The following is a 21,802-nucleotide window of genomic DNA, read 5'->3' on the forward strand; positions in this document are numbered from 1 at the left end:
TATATATACACACATATTTCAGGGTCATTTAGATGAGATGTGGGGTCTTGCTACTCACCCCTCTCAGAGCATCTTCCTCACCTGTAGCCATGACAGGCAGGTGTGTTTGTGGAACACAGAGGAACACAACCTGGACTGGTGTATCACCCTCGAGGTAAGAATCACTTCTTCTAATCTTTAGCTCTGTTTTTTAAACTCATGCAGAATGAAGGCTTTTTTATAGCATCTTATTAATCTGCAGATTTTCTGGAATATCTGGTTGAACTGGAATGCATGTAATTGAATTGAAATTGGTCTGCATGTTTAGATTGAATTAGTTCATTTGGAGTTATTTATTTTATGCCAAATTTGTTTACTTTTCCCACAATTCAATGCTCTATGCACAGTCTGTGAGCGCCCCCATATGGACAAATAATTAGTAACTGAATTAATTAATAGAATACTAGGGTCCTATATGAGGCACAAGTGCTGAGCATATGGAGGTGAGTATAAATTCATTAACGTTTCATAAAATTAGATATATTATTATATAAGTGATTATTCCTTAGCTAGCTGAATACTGAATGCAGCTTCAATACTCTTTAGAACGATGTTCTTGTGCTTCCTGTGATCTCTGACTGTCTGGAAACTTTAACACTATTTAATCTAAGTAACGTAACCCAGACATGCTTGATTATTCCAAAAAGAAGATTGATTTGGTTGCAATATTTGTTGCAGAAGTTGTTCAAACAATTTTAGGGGCATGTATGTTTGTTTTTTAGCAATCAGAGTGCTGACTTGACTGATGAAGGGATTTCAGCTGGACTCTTTAACAGCAGGAAGTTATCTGTCAATAGCTAACACATTGAAAACGGGGCTTTTTTTATTTAGTTATACTTTTAAAGCTAACAAAGCATCCTGTGATAAAATCCTTACAGAAATATAATCAAATATGGTTTTGTGTAAGTAAGGTTCAAAACAGAAAGATATGCAGACTGAAGATTTTACTGCAGTCTAGAAACCGTCTCAACTTTGCTTTTACAGACAAACTGCATTTATCCAACAAAGATTAAATGGATGTTTGTCTCTGACAGGAGTATGGGTTGTGTGCTGGTTTCTGCCCCAGTGGATCGGTTGTGTCTGTTGGCCTCAGCACAGGAAGGTAATGCAATACAATAACTATGCAACAATGATATGAAGTTCTGCTGATCACATTAAAATCATCTAAAATAGCTGCAATAGGGACAGTGCAGAGTTAGAAGTAGAGCAGTCACTCATATACAGAGGCTATTGGTCCTAAGCTCAGCTGACTGCGGTTTGATTCCCAACCCTGGGGGAACAATCACATTCATTAAGGATTTTTCTCCGGCCACATTTCTTCCTCGAAGACAATGGGTCCAGTTTTTAATAATGCGTTGGACAGTTCTCAACCCAATTTTAGTATTTTCTGAAAATTCCTTAGATATTTTCTCTGCTTGATGCATGCCAATGATTTGACCCTTCCCAAACAGACTGACATCTTTTCCACAACCAAAAATAAGAAGCAACTCATTGCACCAGTTGGGGTTAAATAACTTGTTGCCAACTGAAACGTGCAGAAATGATCCAATAGGAGGCTTTCACCTATTTGCTTAATTACATTCGTTTGGCAACTTTTTTTTGGCCAGGCAGTGTAATTTATTTAACAAAAGGGCGACGCCCCGCAGAGCTGCAGACTCAGGCACCTGTCTACAGAAGGAGTGTACCGAGATGTGAATTTCCTTCTGGGATTAATAAACTATATTATAAACTATATTTACCATTCATTCATTTACTTGAAGGCGTTTTACACATCTTTAGCAAGCTGTCAATAAATGTGGAGTGTGTTGCACTGGATTAGTTAGCATAAAGCAGCAGCAGTGTATGTTTGACCTGGCAGCTCCCTGACCGTCTGCTTCTCCCTGTAACTCTGACAGGTGGGTGGTCCTCGACTTGGTAACCAAGGAGGTGATTTCTGAATCCATAGACGGGAATGAACAGCTATCAGTCATGAGATATTCACCAGGTATGCCATCTGCAGAAATCACACCTTTTTTTTAAAGAATGTAATACATACCACAATGTTTCAGAACTTTCTGTGCATCTGGAAAATATTCACAGCTCTTTAGTTTTTCCACAATCTTATTCCAAATTCTATCAAATTAACATCTTTCCTCAAAATTCTACACAAAATTAAATGTATATGACTTTTCTGTGTGATTTTTGAAAATTTATTTTAAAAAAAAATAGAAAACCAAAAAATTGTATTTGGGGGGGAAATGATAGAATATAAACACACATGTAGTTAATTCTGTGGTTTATGATTTTTTTTTTTCATTTTCTTCTCTGTACATAATTGAAGAAAAAAGGAATAACATGAAAAACAGTGGAAGTCCCCTTTAACTGAACTAATGGCTTCTTGTGTCTTCAGACGGACGCTTTTTAGCTGTAGGCTCTCACGACAACTTCATCTACATCTACAGCGTGACAGAGAGTGGCCGCCGCTACAGTCGCTTCGGAAGGTGTAATGTGAGTTACATTCATGCATGTGTATCATAATAAGCAGGAAGAAGTACGAGTTTTATTTAAGTTCTTTCTTTAATTCAATTAGTATGTGAAACACATGTATAGCGTTGATTCCTTACTGACAAAGTGATACATTTTAAGCATTTGTTAATTTAGATGATTGTGGCTTATAGCTAATAAAACCATAAATTATTTTATCTAGAAATTTGAAAATTTGCTCTGTACCACTTACAAAGCGAGATAAAGACCAATGAAAATAATATTTTTGAATACTGAAATGTGGGGCTACTGAAAAGGACCCACCATGTACTGTCCATGTGCTGTACAGCATATGCTCTCAGTTGTTGGAATTCGGGTTCTTTTGCGTGAATTACTGCGTTAATGCAGCGAGGCATGAAGGCAACAGCCTGTGGTTCTGCTGGGTTGTGCAACAAGCCCAGGTTACCTCGGTAGCAGCCTTCACCAAATCTGCTGCTACTGCTGTCGGTTCTGGTGTCTGTCATTTCTTCTTGACAACAGCCCATAGGTTCAAAATTAGATCAGTGATTAAAGCTGTACTTTTAGCAGTGTTGGGCCGAGTGTTGGGAGAGATTTTTTTAAATTGGCCGACCACTGGTCAGGCAGCGACTGGAAGTGGTGTCAAGGATGGAAGGAAGCTCAGTCCTGATGATTCTTTCTGCTGTCCTCAACACTCTCTGTATACTTTGCCAGTCAGAGGTGTTACATGCCACAAACCAGACTGGGATGCTGCTGGTCAGTTTGCTCTCTACTGTCCCTCTGTAGGAAGTGATGAGGATGGGAGGGGGGAGGTTTGCTCCTCTCATCAGACGTAAAAATGCAGAAGTTTCTGAGCTCTTTTCACCAGACCAGAAGTTTGGAGGGATCAGGTCAAAATGTTGACACAGATATACTGAGATAAATCCATACCACAGTCTTATCTACATTATATTCATGTTTATAATGACATTTTCTTTATTAAGAAAAAGAAAACTGAAGAATAAAATAATCTACATTCATATCTGTCTTTTTTATTAGGGACACTCCAGCTTCATAACTCATCTTGACTGGTCCAAAGACAGCTGTTACATAGTGTCAAATTCAGGCGACTATGAGATCCTCTACTGTAAGTACACATCCAGAATTGTGCAGCTACGGATGTTATAAACTGAAAAAAAAAATTCCATTATCACACCAGGAAAAAATGTGTAGTAATGATCAACTAAACTAACTGCAGACCATAAGAAGGAGAGGCTTGAACCACTTGGAGCACATCTTTTCTATAGAGCCTATTTGACTTCTCTCAATATGTTTTAATAGGGGACATTGCCGGAGGATGCAAGCTGTTGAGGAACCGCTTTGAGAGCAAAGACAGAGAATGGGCCTCTTTCACTTGTGTGCTGGGTTTCCATGTCATAGGTGAGAAACATCAAACACACTCTGCAAGTAAACGTTGTGGCTTTGGGATAAGGAGCCAGGCTGATGCCAATGTTTCTGTGGTTTGCAGGTGTGTGGCTGGAAGGCTCAGACGGAACAGACATCAACGCCCTGTGTCGCTCCCACAATGAGAAGGTGGTGGCAGTGGCCGATGACTTCTGTAAGGTCCACCTCTTCCAGTACCCCTGCCCTAAGCCAAAGGTACTGCTGGCACAGTCATCCTTCATTTCACAGTCACTCTACATCAAAAGACTTTTCAGTTGGACTGCAGGTCTAATGAGTCAGTCACGTTTACTAATTCAGTTTAAGGAAACTTTAGTTATATTGAACCTTTCACAGATAAAAAAAAAACCAGATGATCAATTAAATACAAACAACATAATAATTGTGTGAAATGAAATAAAACCCATAATCAAAAGAACATAAACTGAAAATATTTGCCACCACCCACTGCCTGCCTGATTGAAAGAAGCGATCTTCACAGGTTTTAGAACAGGCTTCAGGAACTAATAGTCGTTTCTGGTAGAAATTCTGAAGTGTACATAGAAAAATAAACTTGAAACTAGAAATAAGCACTAGTACATGAGTATAATTGTATTCGGCATTGTCATCATGTGGCGACAGGATTTCAAAAAGTATATCCTACATTGAGGAAACGAGGGATTTATTAGAGCTTCCTTTGCAACCTCTCTTCAATGTCCTATCCCCTCCCCAGGCACCAAGTCACAAATACGAGGGCCACGGGAGTCACGTAACCAACGTCTGCTTCACCCACAATGACTCCCACCTTCTCTCCATTGGTGGGAAGGATACCTGCATTCTGCAGTGGAAGGTGACCGGAAGTGGGGTGGGAGAAAGCAGGGAGACACTGGCCTCTGCCTCCTCCACCTCCACCAGCTCTCCGGAGCCTCCAGCCAGCTAGACGGAGCTGCTGGTACTACCAGTGAAGGGAGGGAAGCTGTCTGCTCACAGCCACTGAGGCTAATCAGTGATCAGCTTCATTTAGCCTCTGCTGCATCACTGCCGTCAGTCTCATGAACACAGAGGGATTCTCTTCAGGGGAAAATGTCCATTTTAACCCCCTACCAATACTTCGTAAATCCATCTGAAACTGACACGTGTAACAGAATCTTTTGCATTCTGATGTGTAAGTGGTGAGGAAAGTTAGCATGTGTGTTGAGTGGAGCATAATGTGACTGTTATTACCTTATAGTTTCTGTGAACATGCCTGTTTTAGTCATGTCGAGTTTATGTGTTGCATTATAACATACAGTATGCCATAGTGCCTATAGAAATGCTCTTCTATATTTTTGTACTTTAAACAGAAGTGACCAGTGTTGGCCGTTTTTGTGCATTTATGAAACAAAATGGAGAACAACTCCTGTCAACAGGAACCCTGCTTATCTTACTAATTCATTCATTTCTGTGACCTTAGATCAGTGTACTTGAAAATCATTACTTATAGTAAATGTTTTTTTGATTTTTGTATTGATTATTAATACAAACAAAAAAATAAAAACTGAAAGTTGTGTTATTTTTTAATTGTCATTAGGGGGCAGTGTTGACCCTCTTAATGTGAGATGGACCTTTAAAATGAAACTGAGCTTTGTAGAGAATCTCAGTGAAAACTGAAAGTTGGTTGAGAACATTTTTGTATTAATATTATTCTGTATGGATATAGTGGGAAATACAAACAATATATTTATTACTAGGGTTTGATTTTTAAAATTGAACTTTTGATCTGGCTGAAATTTCTTGACTTCTAATTGTAGACAGATGGATTTTTTTAACAGCCAAACAGATGTAAAGCATATATTTCATTTCTTAAAAGGGTTAATCTCCACATCTGACTGAAATGTGTAAAAGTACCTATAAGCACTGAAAGTGGTGTGTTACAACTTTTCCTGGAAAACACAAATAAAGTACAAATTATGAAAGATGTTAAAATGCAACAGCAGCTCTGGCTAAAATGTTACATGAAAGATTTCGAGTTGATGTCTAAACAAAACTAATAGAAAGTTCATCTTGATTGTAGGAAATTTTGTGATATCTATTCCTAAAGGCTCAGAAATATTCATTTTAGTATGTAGAATGAAAACACATAAAGTTTAAGGTTTTGATTGTGTCCCTTATGTTCGTTTAAAGCTTTGTATTGCAATACAACACTAAATTTATCAGAAATCTTTAGTGTACTTGTGTTTAAAGACAGAGCAATATAACTCACAAATCTTTTACATTCACTGTGGGAAATAAATTACAGTCAAACAATTCTGTTACATTAACTGAGCTTTGTCATCTACACTCTTTTCTTATACTTTTTTTAGAAGACTTATTACAAAAATAATTAATCAAGTCTTAATAAGCATTATATTTGTCAAATATTTTTGCACGAAATGCCCTGTTTCTTCCTCATTCATGCCAAAGGTCAGGTTCTTAACTAACCAGGATCCAATGAAAAAAGTTGTGGGTTTTGCCGGAGATTGTCGACAATAGCCGAAGATGACGATTCGCGCACTGTCGGAGGGGACCTGTGAGTGAGTGTTCCGTGTGCGAGTGTGTGTGCTGAACTGAGCGGAGGTGAAGAAGAGGAGGATGAAGCTTGGAGCGGAGGATGGGAGGAAGAGTGGAGTAAGAGACAGGCTAGCTGCGTGTGAATGAGTGAGTGAAGAAGAGGAGAAGGTCGTCTGAGGGACCGAAGAAAAGAGGATACTTCTGTTTTTTGGGGACTATCTCCGGAGCTTTACTAAGGGAAACTTTTAACTTTTTTACCCGCCACAGCTCGGCTTGAGCCTGGAGCCGGCTTTGTTTCGCGGCGGGGGTGTCTGAGATAAATGAAGGAATAAAAGAGAAGCCGTCGATATTTTTTACCCAAGCGGGGAATACCCTGGAATTGATTTTAATACAGGTTGCAAGAGGATGGCGGCCAATATGTACCGAGTGGGAGGTAAGGAATGGTTTATATATTTGAGACCCCCCCTTTCGCCTCACACACACACACACTCACACACACATACACGCACGCACACGATGTGATTGTTCGTTTTCGACACCCAGGTGGCTAGCCGCTAGCTGTCTATTCGGTTAGCTGCTAACTCAAGCTAGCTATAGCCTAGCTTTCGATGATTCTGAAGTTAGCTTTAGATTCATATATACCGATTAGACACTTGAGTAAAAATCTGTTATGCTCTTTTATGGAACAGGACTAAATTAGATCAGGTCTAATCCTAAATCCGAAAGGCCCAACTTAAACTGACTTATTCGGCACTGTCTAAAGGTTCTTTAAACACAATTTTTGTAAACATACATGAGAATAAATAATCTAGTTGAAAGGTACAGTTCTTGGACAGCTCAAACCTGGAATTGATTGCTTTAATAAATAACATATTTTCCAGCTATGCTTGACTCATGCGCATCTAATATTAATGGTGGTCATTGTATTTTGACAATAGATCAGGTCCTTTAAACTTTAAATCCTAGAATCTGTGTTTTGAAGCATTTAAAAGAATAAAGAGTAGATCAATTCTGTCCAGTCTAAACGTTCTAAGAGTTTTCAGATGGATTTAATATTAAATGTGATTTCCAATGCAAAATAAAACATTGAATACATGTTGTCATAAAGAGAATGAGGTTATTACAAACTATATGAAAGTGTCTGTAAACAGCGTAGAATTTACTACAAATTTGACTTGACTAAAAATTAACTGTTTGCATGCAAGACCCAACTGTAAATGTATGCCAAAATAGCTTTAAAAAAAATTTCCACCTTAAACAATAACAAGGGAAGTTTCTCGAATCAAATACTGTGTGCAAAATAATGTGCAGGCAGAGTAGAGTAATCCAGCACAGAATCCCTAAAATCCGTGCAACAGCCGTGGGTCTGAAACTTCGGATCAGATGCCGACTTCAATGTCACTTAGCCTTCGTGCGTGCTTCAAGTTTGGTTTGAAAGAACGCCACACAATTCATTGAAACATACGATTGTAATGAGATTTTGCAAATAAATATATTAAAATTTTTAATCAATATGTCTAATACTGTTGCTTAATTGTACACCACAGATGAAACATGCAACTTTTACAAACATTAATGCGATATCCCGGCTATATAGTTGTCTCAACAAATATCCCACGGCGGATTGTTGTCGGGTTCCGTGAACTGTTCTCTGAAAAGTTTGGGAGGGAAAAAACACATTACGGACTCAGATATGACACCTCGAAAAGCTTATTGCTCATGTAGTTGGACATTTGCGGGATAATTTTTAAATTGGCGCCAATGTTGAAGAGTGAAAATGGAAATTCCATGCTATTAGCATTAGCCGCTAAAAAGCCCAAACCTCGCGGGGTCTGTAGCAGCTAGCTTGGCTTCGCCATATCGCTTCATTTGTTACGCTAGCAAAGTTAACCGTGAATGCTAAAATTAGTTAGCTTAAAGCCACCTGATGGTACAGAATGAAGGTTATTTTAAAAATGGCTTAGAGTAGAATAGTTTAAATCTCATATAACTTTAATAATATAATTTAGTCAGCCGAACACTCGGAGTTATGTTATATTCTGTACATTATATACTTACAAAATACCCGAATACATGTTCGAATTTCCGTGTTAGGAAACTTTCTCATTAGAATAATGGCGTGTGTAAAACCCCACTGAATGAAAGGTGTATGTGAGCAGAGATGCTGTACATAACGAATCACGTTTGATACTTCTGAAGGCTTCGTCTTCAGTACTGGGGAGTAAATATGAGCACTGTGAAGGGACACAAACTTATAGCTGTCATTTGGCTAGCATCCGTTTTTATCCGCGTAGCTTTTAACAGCACTGTTTGGAGAAGCATACTTTTTATTTTACATGTGGTTGGTTTGTTTCTGGTACTTATTCACAATAAATTGTTACGACGTTAGAAAGAGGTGTTCTCAGTCGGAGAGTGTTGTCGCAGAGACAGATATGTTTTATGGACAGTGTGGCAGGCTTAGCTGTGTGAGCACTCACAAGGGTCCGCAGGGTATTTAGGTCATGCTGATTAAACACTGGTCTGAACAATATGGTGTATAGATGGGGATCTTAATAGTCGATTGTTCTTCATTACTTATATTTGTCATATATGTATGACTGTAAACAAAACCCAGATTGATAGAAGAATTAAAGGTGGAGTTCACTAACACAAAATGCATTAATTTGTCTAGAACTCGAGGTTTTGTTTAGTGTTGCTGTTCAGAAAAGTTACATGCAAGTAACAATGAGGCAATCACTCTCAAACGAATAGAGACTGTATAAAGACTTGTTTAGAAAAAATTCAGAGCATTGACAAGATGTGAATCTTAACATTCATTTAGGTAAAAAATTAATATGAAAGGGTTTAAATATGTTTTGGTTTACCTGTAGAAACACCAGTTTCTCCTCTGATGAACAACTGGTTGCATTGTGACCCGAATTCAACCTGAACTTCCAAAGTTCTACTGATACCAGAACACTGAATGTTCTGGTATCAGCAGATCAGCTTTCCTAGGACAGGTAGTGTCATGGAGCTTTGCTTGCGGTTAGGAAATTTGCTTTTCCTGCAACTGTTGTATAAAATACAAGGGAATTCTTTCTCTGCAGGAGCAACTTTAGGTGCAACTGGGTTTCTGAGAGAGTATCTTTGCCTCCTTTAAATCAACATTTTTAAATTCCTGATAATCATCAGAAATTTACGACTAACATGTCACATAAGATTAAAAATTCTTACTCCTTTAAAAAAAAAAAGAGATTAAAACAGCAAGTCTGACTGTAAGCTGCTTACAGTCTCCTCTTTGGCATTGCAGAAAACATAAATTTGAGAAAAAGCGTGACAAAAATTAGCATACAGCCCTCTGATTCATTACTGTGTAGAACGGCAGCAGTTAGAAACTGTAGACTGTGCATAGACAGTCTACAGTCTAGGCTGTAGACTGCCAATGCCATGTCTAAAATTTCTGTAGATTTTTCATTGTGAAACAGCTCAAACTCCAGCAGATTGGATGAAGAGAAACAGTAAAAAATCGTTTTCAAAGTCTGAATCAGGTTAATGTAGGCCTTCACGTCGCATTACTAATTTGTCCTTAGTGCAATTGCAATACTGCAAAGACCTGCTCGGATTGGATTGTAATAAATATTTTCTAATTACAGAGGTACCTTATGTTCAGGCCAACTGTGTCTGTTAAAAAGCTGGGGATGCTTGTTTAATGCAGCAGAAAATATTTTCGGAGCATGTTAAAGTGGTTTTTAAAGTCATTAAGAAACTGCAGCACAATCATCTCATTATCAAAGCAGCAAACAGCAGATGCAAGTCATGGCAACATTTACCAACATTTTTTTCCAATTGTTGTGCAGCTATTTAGAATGCTTCACTGTTTTAGAATGGGATTACATTCTATAACATGAATGCTCTCCCATCATGGCTCCGGCTGCAGGAACGGCCAGTGGATGGGGCCCAACAGTTCCTCCTATGTAGCTTCTTCATGTAGCTACATTTATCTCCACATCGACTCCACTGTAGGAGAGCATTCCCACAGCAGAACTCTGCCACCACCATGTTTCTCTGTGGTGGATTCAGGGTGATGTGTAATGCTCTCCAACAAACTTCTGAGGCCTTCACTGAAAATCAGACACCGGTGTTGTCATGACAGTTACAGTAGAACTCTGTTCATTAAATGTTTTCTATTGTAAGAATTTAGATTTATTGTGTGAACTTGTGGAAGATGATATATTGGACAGGACTGAATGGAGATCATTATAAATTTACAGCAATCTATTCAGATTTTAATTTCTTCTAAACGAATTAGGTTCTGTTGGTGTAAATATTTTAACATTTATGAATGTAGTTTAAGACATGAATATTTTGTAATTTTGTATGATGGCAGACTTGCTTTGACTCAACAGTGTTTCATTCTCTGTAGTTCTTGCTTTCATAGGCATTTCATGACAAATATGCAAAAATCTTATTGCTTATTCTCAGGTTTAACGACATGCTCATTGCTTAATTTTTAGGCCTGCACCAATTGCAGCGTATTGATCGATCGCCATCTTTAAAATGTTTGACCTAATGGTTCCAATTTTGGTCATTCAAATTTTATTTTTGTCAGAAAAGTTGCTAAGTTGGCAACAGTGAGGTGACTGTTGTTAACCACACACATCCAGATGTAATCTCCTGGGGGGGGGGCGTGGGGGGGTCTGTCAGTCAAACCTGTCACACAACAGACCAGAAGGGGGCAGAGGCTGATGTTCATGGAGGGAAAGAAAATCGCTGGATAATATAGACAATATAGGTTTCTTACTTACGTTTTGGCCGATCGTCAATCTCCCAAAATTAAAAAAATCGAAGACCATTTTTCAGTGCACCCCTATTAAATTTAACTTAGAAAATAATGACATGTAACTGGACAGGCTGGATTTCTGACAAACTTCCACACTAGATTCACACAGTTCAGAGTTGACATATTTCTATTTCTTAGTCGAATGTCCCCTTTATCCTAGCTCTTCCACACCAAACACTCAATGACATCCTCTCTTTTTTTTTTCTTTTTTTTTGTTGTTAATTTTTTCCAAATGATGTCTGATTCTCAGATGTGCATACATATAGCTCAGAACTATCCAGAAAACAGAGACATGCGGTGTTTCCTGGATTGCAGTTCCTCTGTCAGAGGAAACAAACCATGGAGAAGCTTCCAGCATCACTGTCTGAACAGCTACAATTAGTCATGTTAGGCACATGAAAGTGCACGTCCTCCTGTTCACTCTTACCCACTGTTATGTAACAGGGGGATGCCATGTTCTTTCACTGTGTACAGCAATGTGATGCTTCCCTATTCAGGCTTTACATTGCTGTTAAATAGAGCAAGAAATCCTCTCCCTTTCAGAGTTCTTCCTTTTCCACCTCTGCTTGTGGTGATGCATCAGAAAGCAGCCATATCCTCATGAGGCTCTCTGCCTGCTTGTGGACTCACCAAATGGAACCGAGATGCAGGCGGCCTCCGGCTGCTCTAAGCATCCTCTAATATCTCAGTCTGTCTGCATTTATTTTATTCCCCAAGTCATGTTTCTTTTTTTAAAAGGCCAATACTTGTTTTATGAGCAGATGGATCTACACCCAGCATTTTGTTGTTAATTTTGTATCTGTCCCCAAAGTGCGATAAGCTGTGCTGGGCTTTAGGTTTAAACACAAACCACTGCTGCTGACTCATCACCATATTAGGAAGAGAGAGATTTGTGATGTGGATATTAAATATTAGAACAGAAATATGCTTTATTGTCCTAGAGTGGGAGGAATTCAGGTTGAATTGAAGCATGTAACTTCACACAAAGACAAACGTATCAAAAATAAAAAAAACAGAATAGCTTATTGTACATTAGGGGTACAATGATCAAATATTACCCACATTCCTCTGATCTAAAGGAATGTGCAGCTGAGTAGCATAAAATTATTGTGTATTTGTGAGTTAAAAACAATAGATTATTTAGAATAAGTGACAATAAAAGTATGCAACCAACAGATATGCTTAAATAAGAGCAGAAATGTTATTTAAATTGATAACAACACTGCAAGAGATGCTTACATCCCTGCACAGTTTTTCTGTGCAGGGATGTAAGCATCTCTTGCAGTGTTGATTAGAGATGTGCCGATCAGGTTTTTTCCTGCCGATACCGATCACCCATGAGGGCCGATCACCGATACCGATCACATAATTATTATTTTTTTAATCAAAAGCACTACCGGTTACATTATGTGGAAAAAGGAACCATGAATTCACCTTAATTTAGAAAAAAATTTGTTTTTTATTACCTTTTTCCAAGAAAAAAACAGGCATTGTGCAAATTGTACTGCTATCGGTAATACCATCCTTAACAGACTGAAAACATATGAAGGCTCTGAAGAGGCTAAATAATGCAAAGAGTCTGATTACTGCTAGTTCTGATTGGCTGTTTCTGACTGAGCAGAGTAATTATGCAGAAAAGGGAGTAAGCAGAGGAGATCGATTATTTTTTTAGAGATTATCTGTCTCATGTTAGGACAGCGAAAGTTTTAATACGTATGTAAAATGTCTTTTTTTAAGTTAGATGCTGCAGCTTTAAGCAGAGGTTCACTACCAGGTGGAGAAGAAGCGGCGCTCCATCTGTGAAATAAGGCTCGCACACTAGCTCCGGTTCCTTCCCCACCAGAGAGGTGACGCTCCACCAGGCGCTCGCCATCGTGCCCCCCCTCCAGGCCTGGCTCCTGAGTGGGGCCCCGGTGACCCGCGTCCGGGCGAGGGAACGCCAGATCCAAAGTTATTACTCATCATAAGGGGTCTTTGGGCTGCGCTTTGTCTGGTTTCTCACCTAGGACCTGTCTGCCTTGGGTGACCCTACCAGGGGCATGAAGCCCCAGACAGCATAGCTCCTAGAATCATTGGGACACTCAAACCCTCCACCACGATAAGGTGGCAGCCCAAGGAGGGGTCTTCTGCTGCCCAGTAATAACTGCTCAATATCTGCTGTACTTATGACAAACGGCTTTAAAATGACACAATTGCCTCAGTAAACATGTTAATCACATGATGACTTCAGTTTCATTTACATACAGTCATTTGTCAGGATGTTGAAGGCTTCATATCAAGATCACACCTAAAATAAAAGTCACAAGAAGCAACTGCTTAATGTCAACACAAATCACTCTGAGGATTATCCTTTAACAGGTAGTTTTTCTGTGCGTGTGTGTGTGTGTGTGTGTGTGTGTGTGTGTGTGTAAAGCTGATGTGTTTGATGGCGTTAATGATCACTGATGTCACTGCAAGCTCAGCAGACATTTCTCTGGAGCCGTGGCAGCGTCAGGCAGCTGATAAGCACATGTGGAGTTTAAACAGTCAATGTGAACTCAGGACATCACTGTTACTGCTAGTTACCCTGCATCATTTTCCTGCATTGTTCCTGTGATGTGAACTGTTTTAGGAACTGTTCATTCCTAAATCTCAGGAATCAAACACAGATGACTGCAGTGTGGCTGAGCAACTGAGGTTAGTTATATGTGCTTCTCCTGTAGCAGAAACATAGTAAATGAGGAGTGCACTACAGGCACAGCTTGCTCATCTGTTAACTAGCACTTCTGCTTATTCTTACCCAACAGAGCAATATTGGGGAAGGAGTCTCCAGAAGTAGCATAAAACATTAGTAGAAGCAGTCGAACTTTGTGAGAGTAACTTTTGAAATGAATTGTGTTAATCCTAAAACCACATTTATCAGATCCACAGGGAAAATAACTGATTGAACTGATGAGTCTTTGACAGCATGTTCATTCTACATGCTGTCTGTAGGTTTACATGGCAGAGGGGAGATGAACTGGGTCTCGTATCAGGATTATGACCTTATGCTCTAAAGAACACACATTCAGTTACAATCTGAAACAAAATTCAAATGAATCCTGGTCATCTGTCAGAATGTTTAATTTTAGTTGTACATGGCATATGAACAAAATGTAATGTCTGTTGCTTATTTCATAATTCTTTACTGTATTATGTTTTTACAGCATAAAACACTTTGAACTGTCTTGTTGCTGAAATGTAAACTTGACTTGATACAGCACGTCTCCGGGTGCATGTGACTATGCGTTCACATAGATCACATTTTGACATTAATCCATACTGAATCGTTCTTGTCTTCATCTTTATGCATGGAAAAGCAGATGTGACCTCCCACCCTTGGGTGACAGCAGACCTCTATGGCTCAAAGTCTGGAACGGTTCAAGTTAACGGAACAGAACCCTTTTCTCTTTGTACTGCACATCTGCACCAGCGGGGTCAACAGCAGTCACCTACTGTTACCAACTTAGCCATTTTCAGACAAAACATTGATATGGGCCAAAATCAGCAGGTCAGACACTTTAAAGATCGATGATCGGCCAGAAAACTGCCATAGTAACATCCAATAAAGTTACTTATACATATGGAAATTTTGCGCATGTGCACAGCGCCAAAGGGCAAAACACTATTCTTTTACATATCATCAAACAGTATGATGATATGTAATTAAAATCTATCTAAACAAACCCAGCAGATCACATAGAGTCACTGACTCACTCCTCCTGTTGTTGTTCTTTGGGTTCATAGCAAACATAATCCCCACACAATGAATCATCTGTCCAGTCACTGGAAAATAAAAAGAATGTTATTATTTTTGAACAATAAGGTTTTACAGAAAAAGTAGCCTCAGTCTGATGCCTGCTGCTGTTTTCAATAAAAAAAGAACCTCACTATTTTCTCATTGAGCTGGGGTCAAGTGAGGGTGACCACCACCACCTTGAAGTAGTGCAGTTGTAACATTGTGTTGGACGTCAAATTCTCAATTCCCCCATGTCATCTGTGCATACGAGCATTTCTGGGTTATGCAGTGACTGTGTTGTTTGAAAAACTTTTGAAGCTGGGTCATGGGTTGAACTTTTTTCTTCTGTTTGTTGTTTCAGACTACGTTTACTTTGAGAACTCCTCCAGCAACCCATACCTGATCCGGAGAATAGAAGAGCTCAACAAGGTTGGTAGTTGATGTTTGTAGTTTTTATTGTGTTCAACTCTCACCAGCAGCTAAACCTAACCCTATTCTGTGCAGCGGCCCGTTGAAACCTTGCAAACTGTGGTATATTATGGCTGCTCAAATGACAGGGCATTGCTTCAGAACCCACTACCATAACAACAGCAACATATGACACAGGGCAGATTCCCTGTCACAGGATTAAGCTCATTTATGTAAGCCACTTGCTCTAAAGCACTTGTGGAGTTCACCATGAGAGCTAAAAGCTACTGAATTCAGAGAACTGGGTTAAAGGCTGTAGGTCAGTTTTTCTGAATGAATTGTGCTGGTGTACCTGAATTCTGCTGTTGGGTATAAAAGCCCTGTTTGCATTTGAACACATTTTCACTAAACCTTTACTAACATAATATTAGTTATTCAGATGTTATTTTTACACAAGATTTTTTGTTTATTCCTGTGCAGATTGAAAGTAATGTAACATGAAAACATTGTGTCATTTTTATTGTGTAGATTACTTGTCATTGAAAAGATTTGTTTTATGTTAGAGTAAAGAAACTATTCTGGGTAAAAGGAAAATTCTCCAGTTAAACTCTCAATTCTGTTAAAAAAAAGGTGCAACGATAAATTGACTCCCACTTGCTTAATTTTGGGTGACGGACAATCGACCCATACACAAGAAACTGATTTTATCTTCCTCCACAAAAATCTGAACATCAGCCACTTTCTCTCTGCTTTGAGAGAGACTGACAGACAGACTGGCCACCAGGTCACTGTTAACCATCATCCCACTGTGGCCAACTTAGTGACTTTGTTGCTATATTTAACAGCGTTTCTGATTAAAAAGAAATACCGTTGGCCATAATTGGAATTGGCAGGTCAGGCTTTTTAAATATTGGTGACCGGCTGGAAATGTACAATCTATGAAACAAATTTTCATCAAATTTTCATTTGCACACAGGGCAAACTGGCTTTTAGATAGCAGTCATTATGTTCTAACCGCACGCACACACACGCACACACACACACGCACACACACAGCTCTATCATTTTAATTGTCATTTATTTCCAAAAGACTTGCTAATTCACCAGAAATAAATAGAAGTCTTTAGTAATCTGACATGTAACTTCTTCTGAGCTCTAAATCTTGAGGCCTGAGTTGAAATATATCTTTGCATAATCATTTTAACTTTTCATAGTTCATCCTGCTCCAGCTAACATGTCAGGGTTGATTTGGGTGGATCATTTTAACCTGTCAGATCAGACCTTACCCACCTGTATTTGAATTCATTCCTGTCAATGAATGTAGGACTGGGTGAAATACAGATATTTACAAAATATCTACATTGATGCCACATGAGATGGGAAATGACTATATACTTAATTTCCAGAAAAAGTCATCCAAATTAGTCAGTCTTTACATCTGTGCATAAAAGTCAGTAGAAGCCTTGTTTGCCCAAATGCTCTTGAACATAAACTTGGTTTGGTTAGTGGAAATAGCTTGATAATCGTTCAAAGGAGAAAAACTCAGGAGACTGTTGGCTGCCGGAGAGCAGCTGATGGTCTCACAGACATCGAGGCACCAAACAGAGCAGCTGAGCTAGTGAACCAGGAGCAGTTCTAGAAAGAACAATTAACAGAAAACAGTTTTCAATGTTAATGCTGTGGACAGAGGATGAGTGATCTGGCTGGTTTGTAAAACAACTCTTAGGCTACATTCACACAGCAGGCAAAGGAGACCCAAATTCATGTTGTTGTTTTTTTAAATTTTTGTCCAAATGCAACCCATAGCCGACTGTTTCACTGTAGAGTGAACAGCAAAAATGAATCTGATGTGTGCCACTTCCATACGTGGAACTGAATCAGATACATGTCCGATTTTTTTTTTCTCAAAGTGTTTGCAGTCTGAACTTTCATGTTTCACTTCATACGACTTTTATTTTAAGAAGTATTAAGGTGAGGATCTCTGCATTGCCAGATGCCATTGCTATGTTGTTTCATAGGAGGAATGCTAAAGGGGGGAGACAGAGGGGCGTGTCTTTGTGACGCTGGCAATGTGTTGGTCCTTTTAAGTGACAGACAAGTGGAAGCACACAGACAGAAATACCCGCTTACTATTAGCAACAATAATAGTAAATTGTTTTTTCCATAAAGGTTAGCAAAACTTTCATAGTTTTTTCTAAATAGGTCTTGAATTACCTTCGACGTATAGTTTTTCTATTTATAGTTTTTTCCCTAAACGTGACAATAAAATTGTCATATTGTAATTGGTTATCATTTTCTGTCCTAATTGGAAAAAGCAGATTCAGTAACCAAATACTGCATTATCTCAACTTTGGGATCCTTTGCTTCTATTTTAATATCTGATCATTTAAAGTATTTTTCTTTATTTCCTGCTTTTAGTCTAGTGTAAAGAAACTGATGAATAATATTGACCAGCAGGAGTTATTCTGGAGTTATGTTTCACATAAGTGACTGTTTGTTTGTCTGATCCCTGTTTGTTTGCTCAAACAAACAGGGATCAGAACAGACATTTGTTTTAAATTATTTAGACATGCACCAATCCAAATTTTTTTTTGCCAATTTTAACAAAAAGATGGAAATCAATATTGGTAGTTAATAATGGCCCAGTTTTACTTGTCAGAACAATACCTAAACGTTGGTGTTAGTAGGGGTGTAGTGATGCAATAATTTCACGATACAATATTCTGGACACGATACAATATGTATCACGATATTTGTTGAGCGATACAATTCGATATGATTCAGTGCATTTTTATAATTTTCTGAACGATTTTAGAAGAACAGAGTGATTTTAGTGACATTTTATGTTCCATAGACTTGAATTTAGTTAACTAAAAACTGATTAAAAGCACCAACTACACAATACCTGACTCTATTGGACAGTCTAAGTCTGCAGCTGGACAAAATGAATCAAAGATGCAGTGAGAGAATTAGTTTCTGTCATTTAATTCATGTGGATTTGACATAAAACTCAAAAGTTTAAAGAGTGGGGAGATTATCAGCCTCTGTAGACTCTCAATATGCAAATAATTGCATGTTTTTTCTTTTGGACACTGTGGCTGCWTTTTGGAGTAAAAATGCAGCCACAAATGCAGTCTTTTGGAMTATGGGGAAAAAGGCTTTTCTACCTTGGCTTCCGGAGTTAGCCGTGGCTGTAAGMTGCTTTCTTCTAACTATTAAAGTAGTGGCTCCTCTTCACCCYGTAGTGATCGACTCCCTGCAGCTACGCATCGCCGCTATTCCCCTGCTTGGATCTCTGAGTAGCTGCCTCTCAGACTGCCAGGATCTCATAGTTCTCTCAGTCTCTGACACTCTTTGTCTGTTGCTRATAAAATTGATCGATCAGCCATTGTTATCATGRAAATCCTCACTGCACCGCGGATTCCGGCTGAGGGGTTTTCCTCTTCGTCTTCCTGCTCAAAACACAGCGYCGCTGCTGCGCGACCGCTTATGATGTTATCAACCCATGTTCATTCTTCAGGTAATCCTTTATATACAGAACAGAAACCGCTAAGCTAAAAACTAATTACGAAGTGAATGAGTCGAAATTTGCATTAATTTCGTGATCTCACTGCTTTTTCAGCTGCTCCGTTCGCGCCGCTACTCCGTTCCGCTTCTCTTTCACGGTTACTTGCGCAACTTTACTTTGTTTCACAGCAGCAAAATACAGCCCATCGTTATTTATTGAAGATTTTACATTTCCAAAAACACAGGAATCTAATGTTTCGTTTCGTTTTGTACGTTTGGAAGCTCATTCCTTCTCACATAATCGGAAAAGCCGGGGAATGGCGKCGCTTTTGACATTTCTCTGACAWTCRGAAAAATATGGTTTACTAATTTTAGCATAACTCCGGTTATACTTGGCCTATTAACACAATTTAAAAACTGGTATGTAGTTTATAATATGCACTTTAAGCTCATGTTGAAAGTGAGACTGAGGGAGGCAGAGTCTTGCTGCTACGCCGTAACAAACTAGAGTTAAAAAAGAGCTATAAGGCTATGGACCCCTATGGTTCAATGGATCGATACTCGCGGATGAAAAATCGATACTTTCCGAGGGTGTAAAATATCGATATATATCGCCGAATTGATTTATTTATACAGCCCTAGGTGTTGGTGTCGATATATTGTGCATCACTAAAATTCTTAAGCATTTTATTCTGTGAACCAGCAAAATACGTAATTACAAAGTACAGCAGTGGCTTTTGCACAAAGTGGTTGATTTACAGGTAGAAAGTGAAAGTAAGAAGGAGCAAAGCTGCACTGGGTCAAACTGAGCCATAGCTGTATTTAATGGCAGCCTTATTCATTTATTTTTCCATGTAAAATAAGGAAAATACAAATTAGATGGGAAACATTTCATGCGTTCCTCTCTGGGTGGGAAACCAGGAATTGTAAAAATGATTGAAGATAGGAACAGAAGCTTGGAGAGTCACACTTATTCTTCCTGATAGTTCCGACCTGAACCACTCATTCTGTGTTTGCAGACAGCCAATGGAAATGTAGAGGCGAAGGTGGTGTGTCTGTTCAGGAGGAGAGACATCTCAGGCAACCTCAACACTCTGGCAGACAGCAACGCAAGTGAGTAGCAAGCTCCTGCCTCCTCCAGGCCCTCCACTACAGCAGGAGTGTATGCATGATATGGCTGGCTGCCTTTAATGAGCCTCTTCCTCTTTGTGTTTCACACAAAAGCCTCAAAGCGCCTCTTCAGCTTTCCTGTTGTGAATTGTAACAAGGCCTGCTCCAGGGTTAAATCAAGAACTCTAACTGGAGCCCAGTCATTCTCAAGCTAATGTTCCTCCACTCGCAACATGGCCGCCTTTCTTTGCAGGGGATTCATCTGATTCATGTGTCAACTGCTTGTCATTTAATTAAGAAGGGAAATACAGGCAATCACATGAACTTACTGTATTGGGACAGAATCATGCAGCTGGTTAATATTATGTAACAAACACAATGATTTTTATATCTGCAACAATATATAGTTTCTCAAGGAATGAGTGTTCTATAACAGACAGGGTGTTCCATTTCTTCTGCTCTGAGGATGAACAACCTGCAGGTGCTGCTGACCAGAATACAGCAGCAGTGATTGGTGGGAGTCAGAGGAACTCTGGGCTGCTTCAGCGAGGTAGATAATGTTGGGAGAACATGCTGGATAGTAGAGCTGGACAGTATGGCGGAAAAACGTATTATATATCACTATTGATAATTATTTGTTTTGTTTGTTTGTTTGATTGTTTTAAGTCAATGTTTTTCAACCACTGTTCTGCGGCACACTAGTGTGCCTTGAGTGATCGTCATGTGTGCCGTGGAAATTATTCAATTTCACCTACGGTACCGTATTTCCCGGACTATAAGCTGCTACTTTTTTCTTAAGCTTTGAACCATGCGGATTGTAGCCCTGTGTGGCTTTTCAGTGGATTTTTCTTCAACCACCAGGGGGCTCTCTAGCAGGAAGTGAATCATTGGAAGTCAAAATTGGAAATCAAAGAAGAACACGCTAATTTTCATTTAGAACAACCACATGCTAGCAGCAGGCACGACAGAGAAATGTTTTCAAGCTCATATGATGCAGCTTTTAAGTTGAGGGCTGTCGATCTGGCACTACAGGAGGGAAATAGAGCCGCTGCACTTAAGCTCGGTGTGAACGAAATCTTGGTTCGACTTTGGAGACGAAGGGCTGCGTCCTTAATATATCCAGCAGATTTATTAGGACGCAGCCCACTGCTGGGTCCTTATGGAAAACTGGGAGCAGCTTCCAGTTTTTTTTTTTAGTTGAAGGCACTAGTATGGTGCACTCTATAGTCCGAAAAATACGGCAATTGGTTTTAAAAGATTTTTTGAAAATGAATTATCTGCAAATAATGCCATTTTCTAGTGTCTGCTGTAGTAGTGACTAGTGGTGTAATCATGTAATTTTCTTACCACTAGATGGCAGTAGGTACAGAGCATTTTACATTAAAACAAGAGAATTAGTGATGCATGAATGTTACAGGTAGCGGTGAGAGCACTGAATCTAGCAAGACTGTGACAGTGATGGAAAAGACAGTGAAGCTCAGCAGTACTTAGAAAAAACATGGGTCCATTTCCCACAACATATCTGTGTGAAGTGAGCTTCTCTTACTATAAAAACTAAAACCAGAGAGAGACTGAGATGTTGAGGAAGAGCTATGTCTTCAATTTCTGTCAGGAAATCAGTTCTGTTTTCATCCAAACATGCTCAGGTTTCACACTAGGTGGGTAAAATATACAGATATTGACATTTTGTACATGCAACTCTTCATATTGTAACAGTGAATATGAAGTGAAAT

The 21,802-nt window shown here is 39.1% G+C and overlaps 2 protein-coding genes across 3 annotated transcripts in view; both read left to right on the forward strand.

The window, feature by feature from the left end:
• Positions 1-5,486, forward strand: part of eml3 (EMAP like 3) — a 57,804-nt gene extending 52,318 nt beyond the window's left edge. For both annotated transcript variants that reach the window (XM_008434932.2, XM_008434933.2), the window contains 8 exons: positions 23-154; positions 1,074-1,141; positions 1,935-2,023; positions 2,429-2,526; positions 3,559-3,646; positions 3,841-3,939; positions 4,028-4,158; positions 4,673-5,486. In XM_008434932.2, coding sequence (XP_008433154.1) covers positions 23-154; positions 1,074-1,141; positions 1,935-2,023; positions 2,429-2,526; positions 3,559-3,646; positions 3,841-3,939; positions 4,028-4,158; positions 4,673-4,879 — 912 coding nt within the window. In that variant the 3' untranslated portion in view covers positions 4,880-5,486. The remainder of the gene's footprint in view (positions 1-22; positions 155-1,073; positions 1,142-1,934; positions 2,024-2,428; positions 2,527-3,558; positions 3,647-3,840; positions 3,940-4,027; positions 4,159-4,672) is intronic.
• A 984-nt stretch (positions 5,487-6,470) lies between these two features.
• Positions 6,471-21,802, forward strand: part of mta2 (metastasis associated 1 family, member 2) — a 20,733-nt gene continuing 5,401 nt past the window's right edge. Inside the window, exons 1-4 of the mRNA XM_008435074.2 lie at positions 6,471-6,901; positions 15,406-15,473; positions 19,979-20,079; positions 20,184-20,212. Coding sequence (XP_008433296.1) covers positions 6,874-6,901; positions 15,406-15,473; positions 19,979-20,079; positions 20,184-20,212 — 226 coding nt within the window. The 5' untranslated portion in view covers positions 6,471-6,873. The remainder of the gene's footprint in view (positions 6,902-15,405; positions 15,474-19,978; positions 20,080-20,183; positions 20,213-21,802) is intronic.

Source organism: Poecilia reticulata, linkage group LG18 (genome assembly GCF_000633615.1).
Source record: "Poecilia reticulata strain Guanapo linkage group LG18, Guppy_female_1.0+MT, whole genome shotgun sequence".
NCBI classification, from domain to species: Eukaryota; Metazoa; Chordata; class Actinopteri; order Cyprinodontiformes; family Poeciliidae; genus Poecilia; species Poecilia reticulata.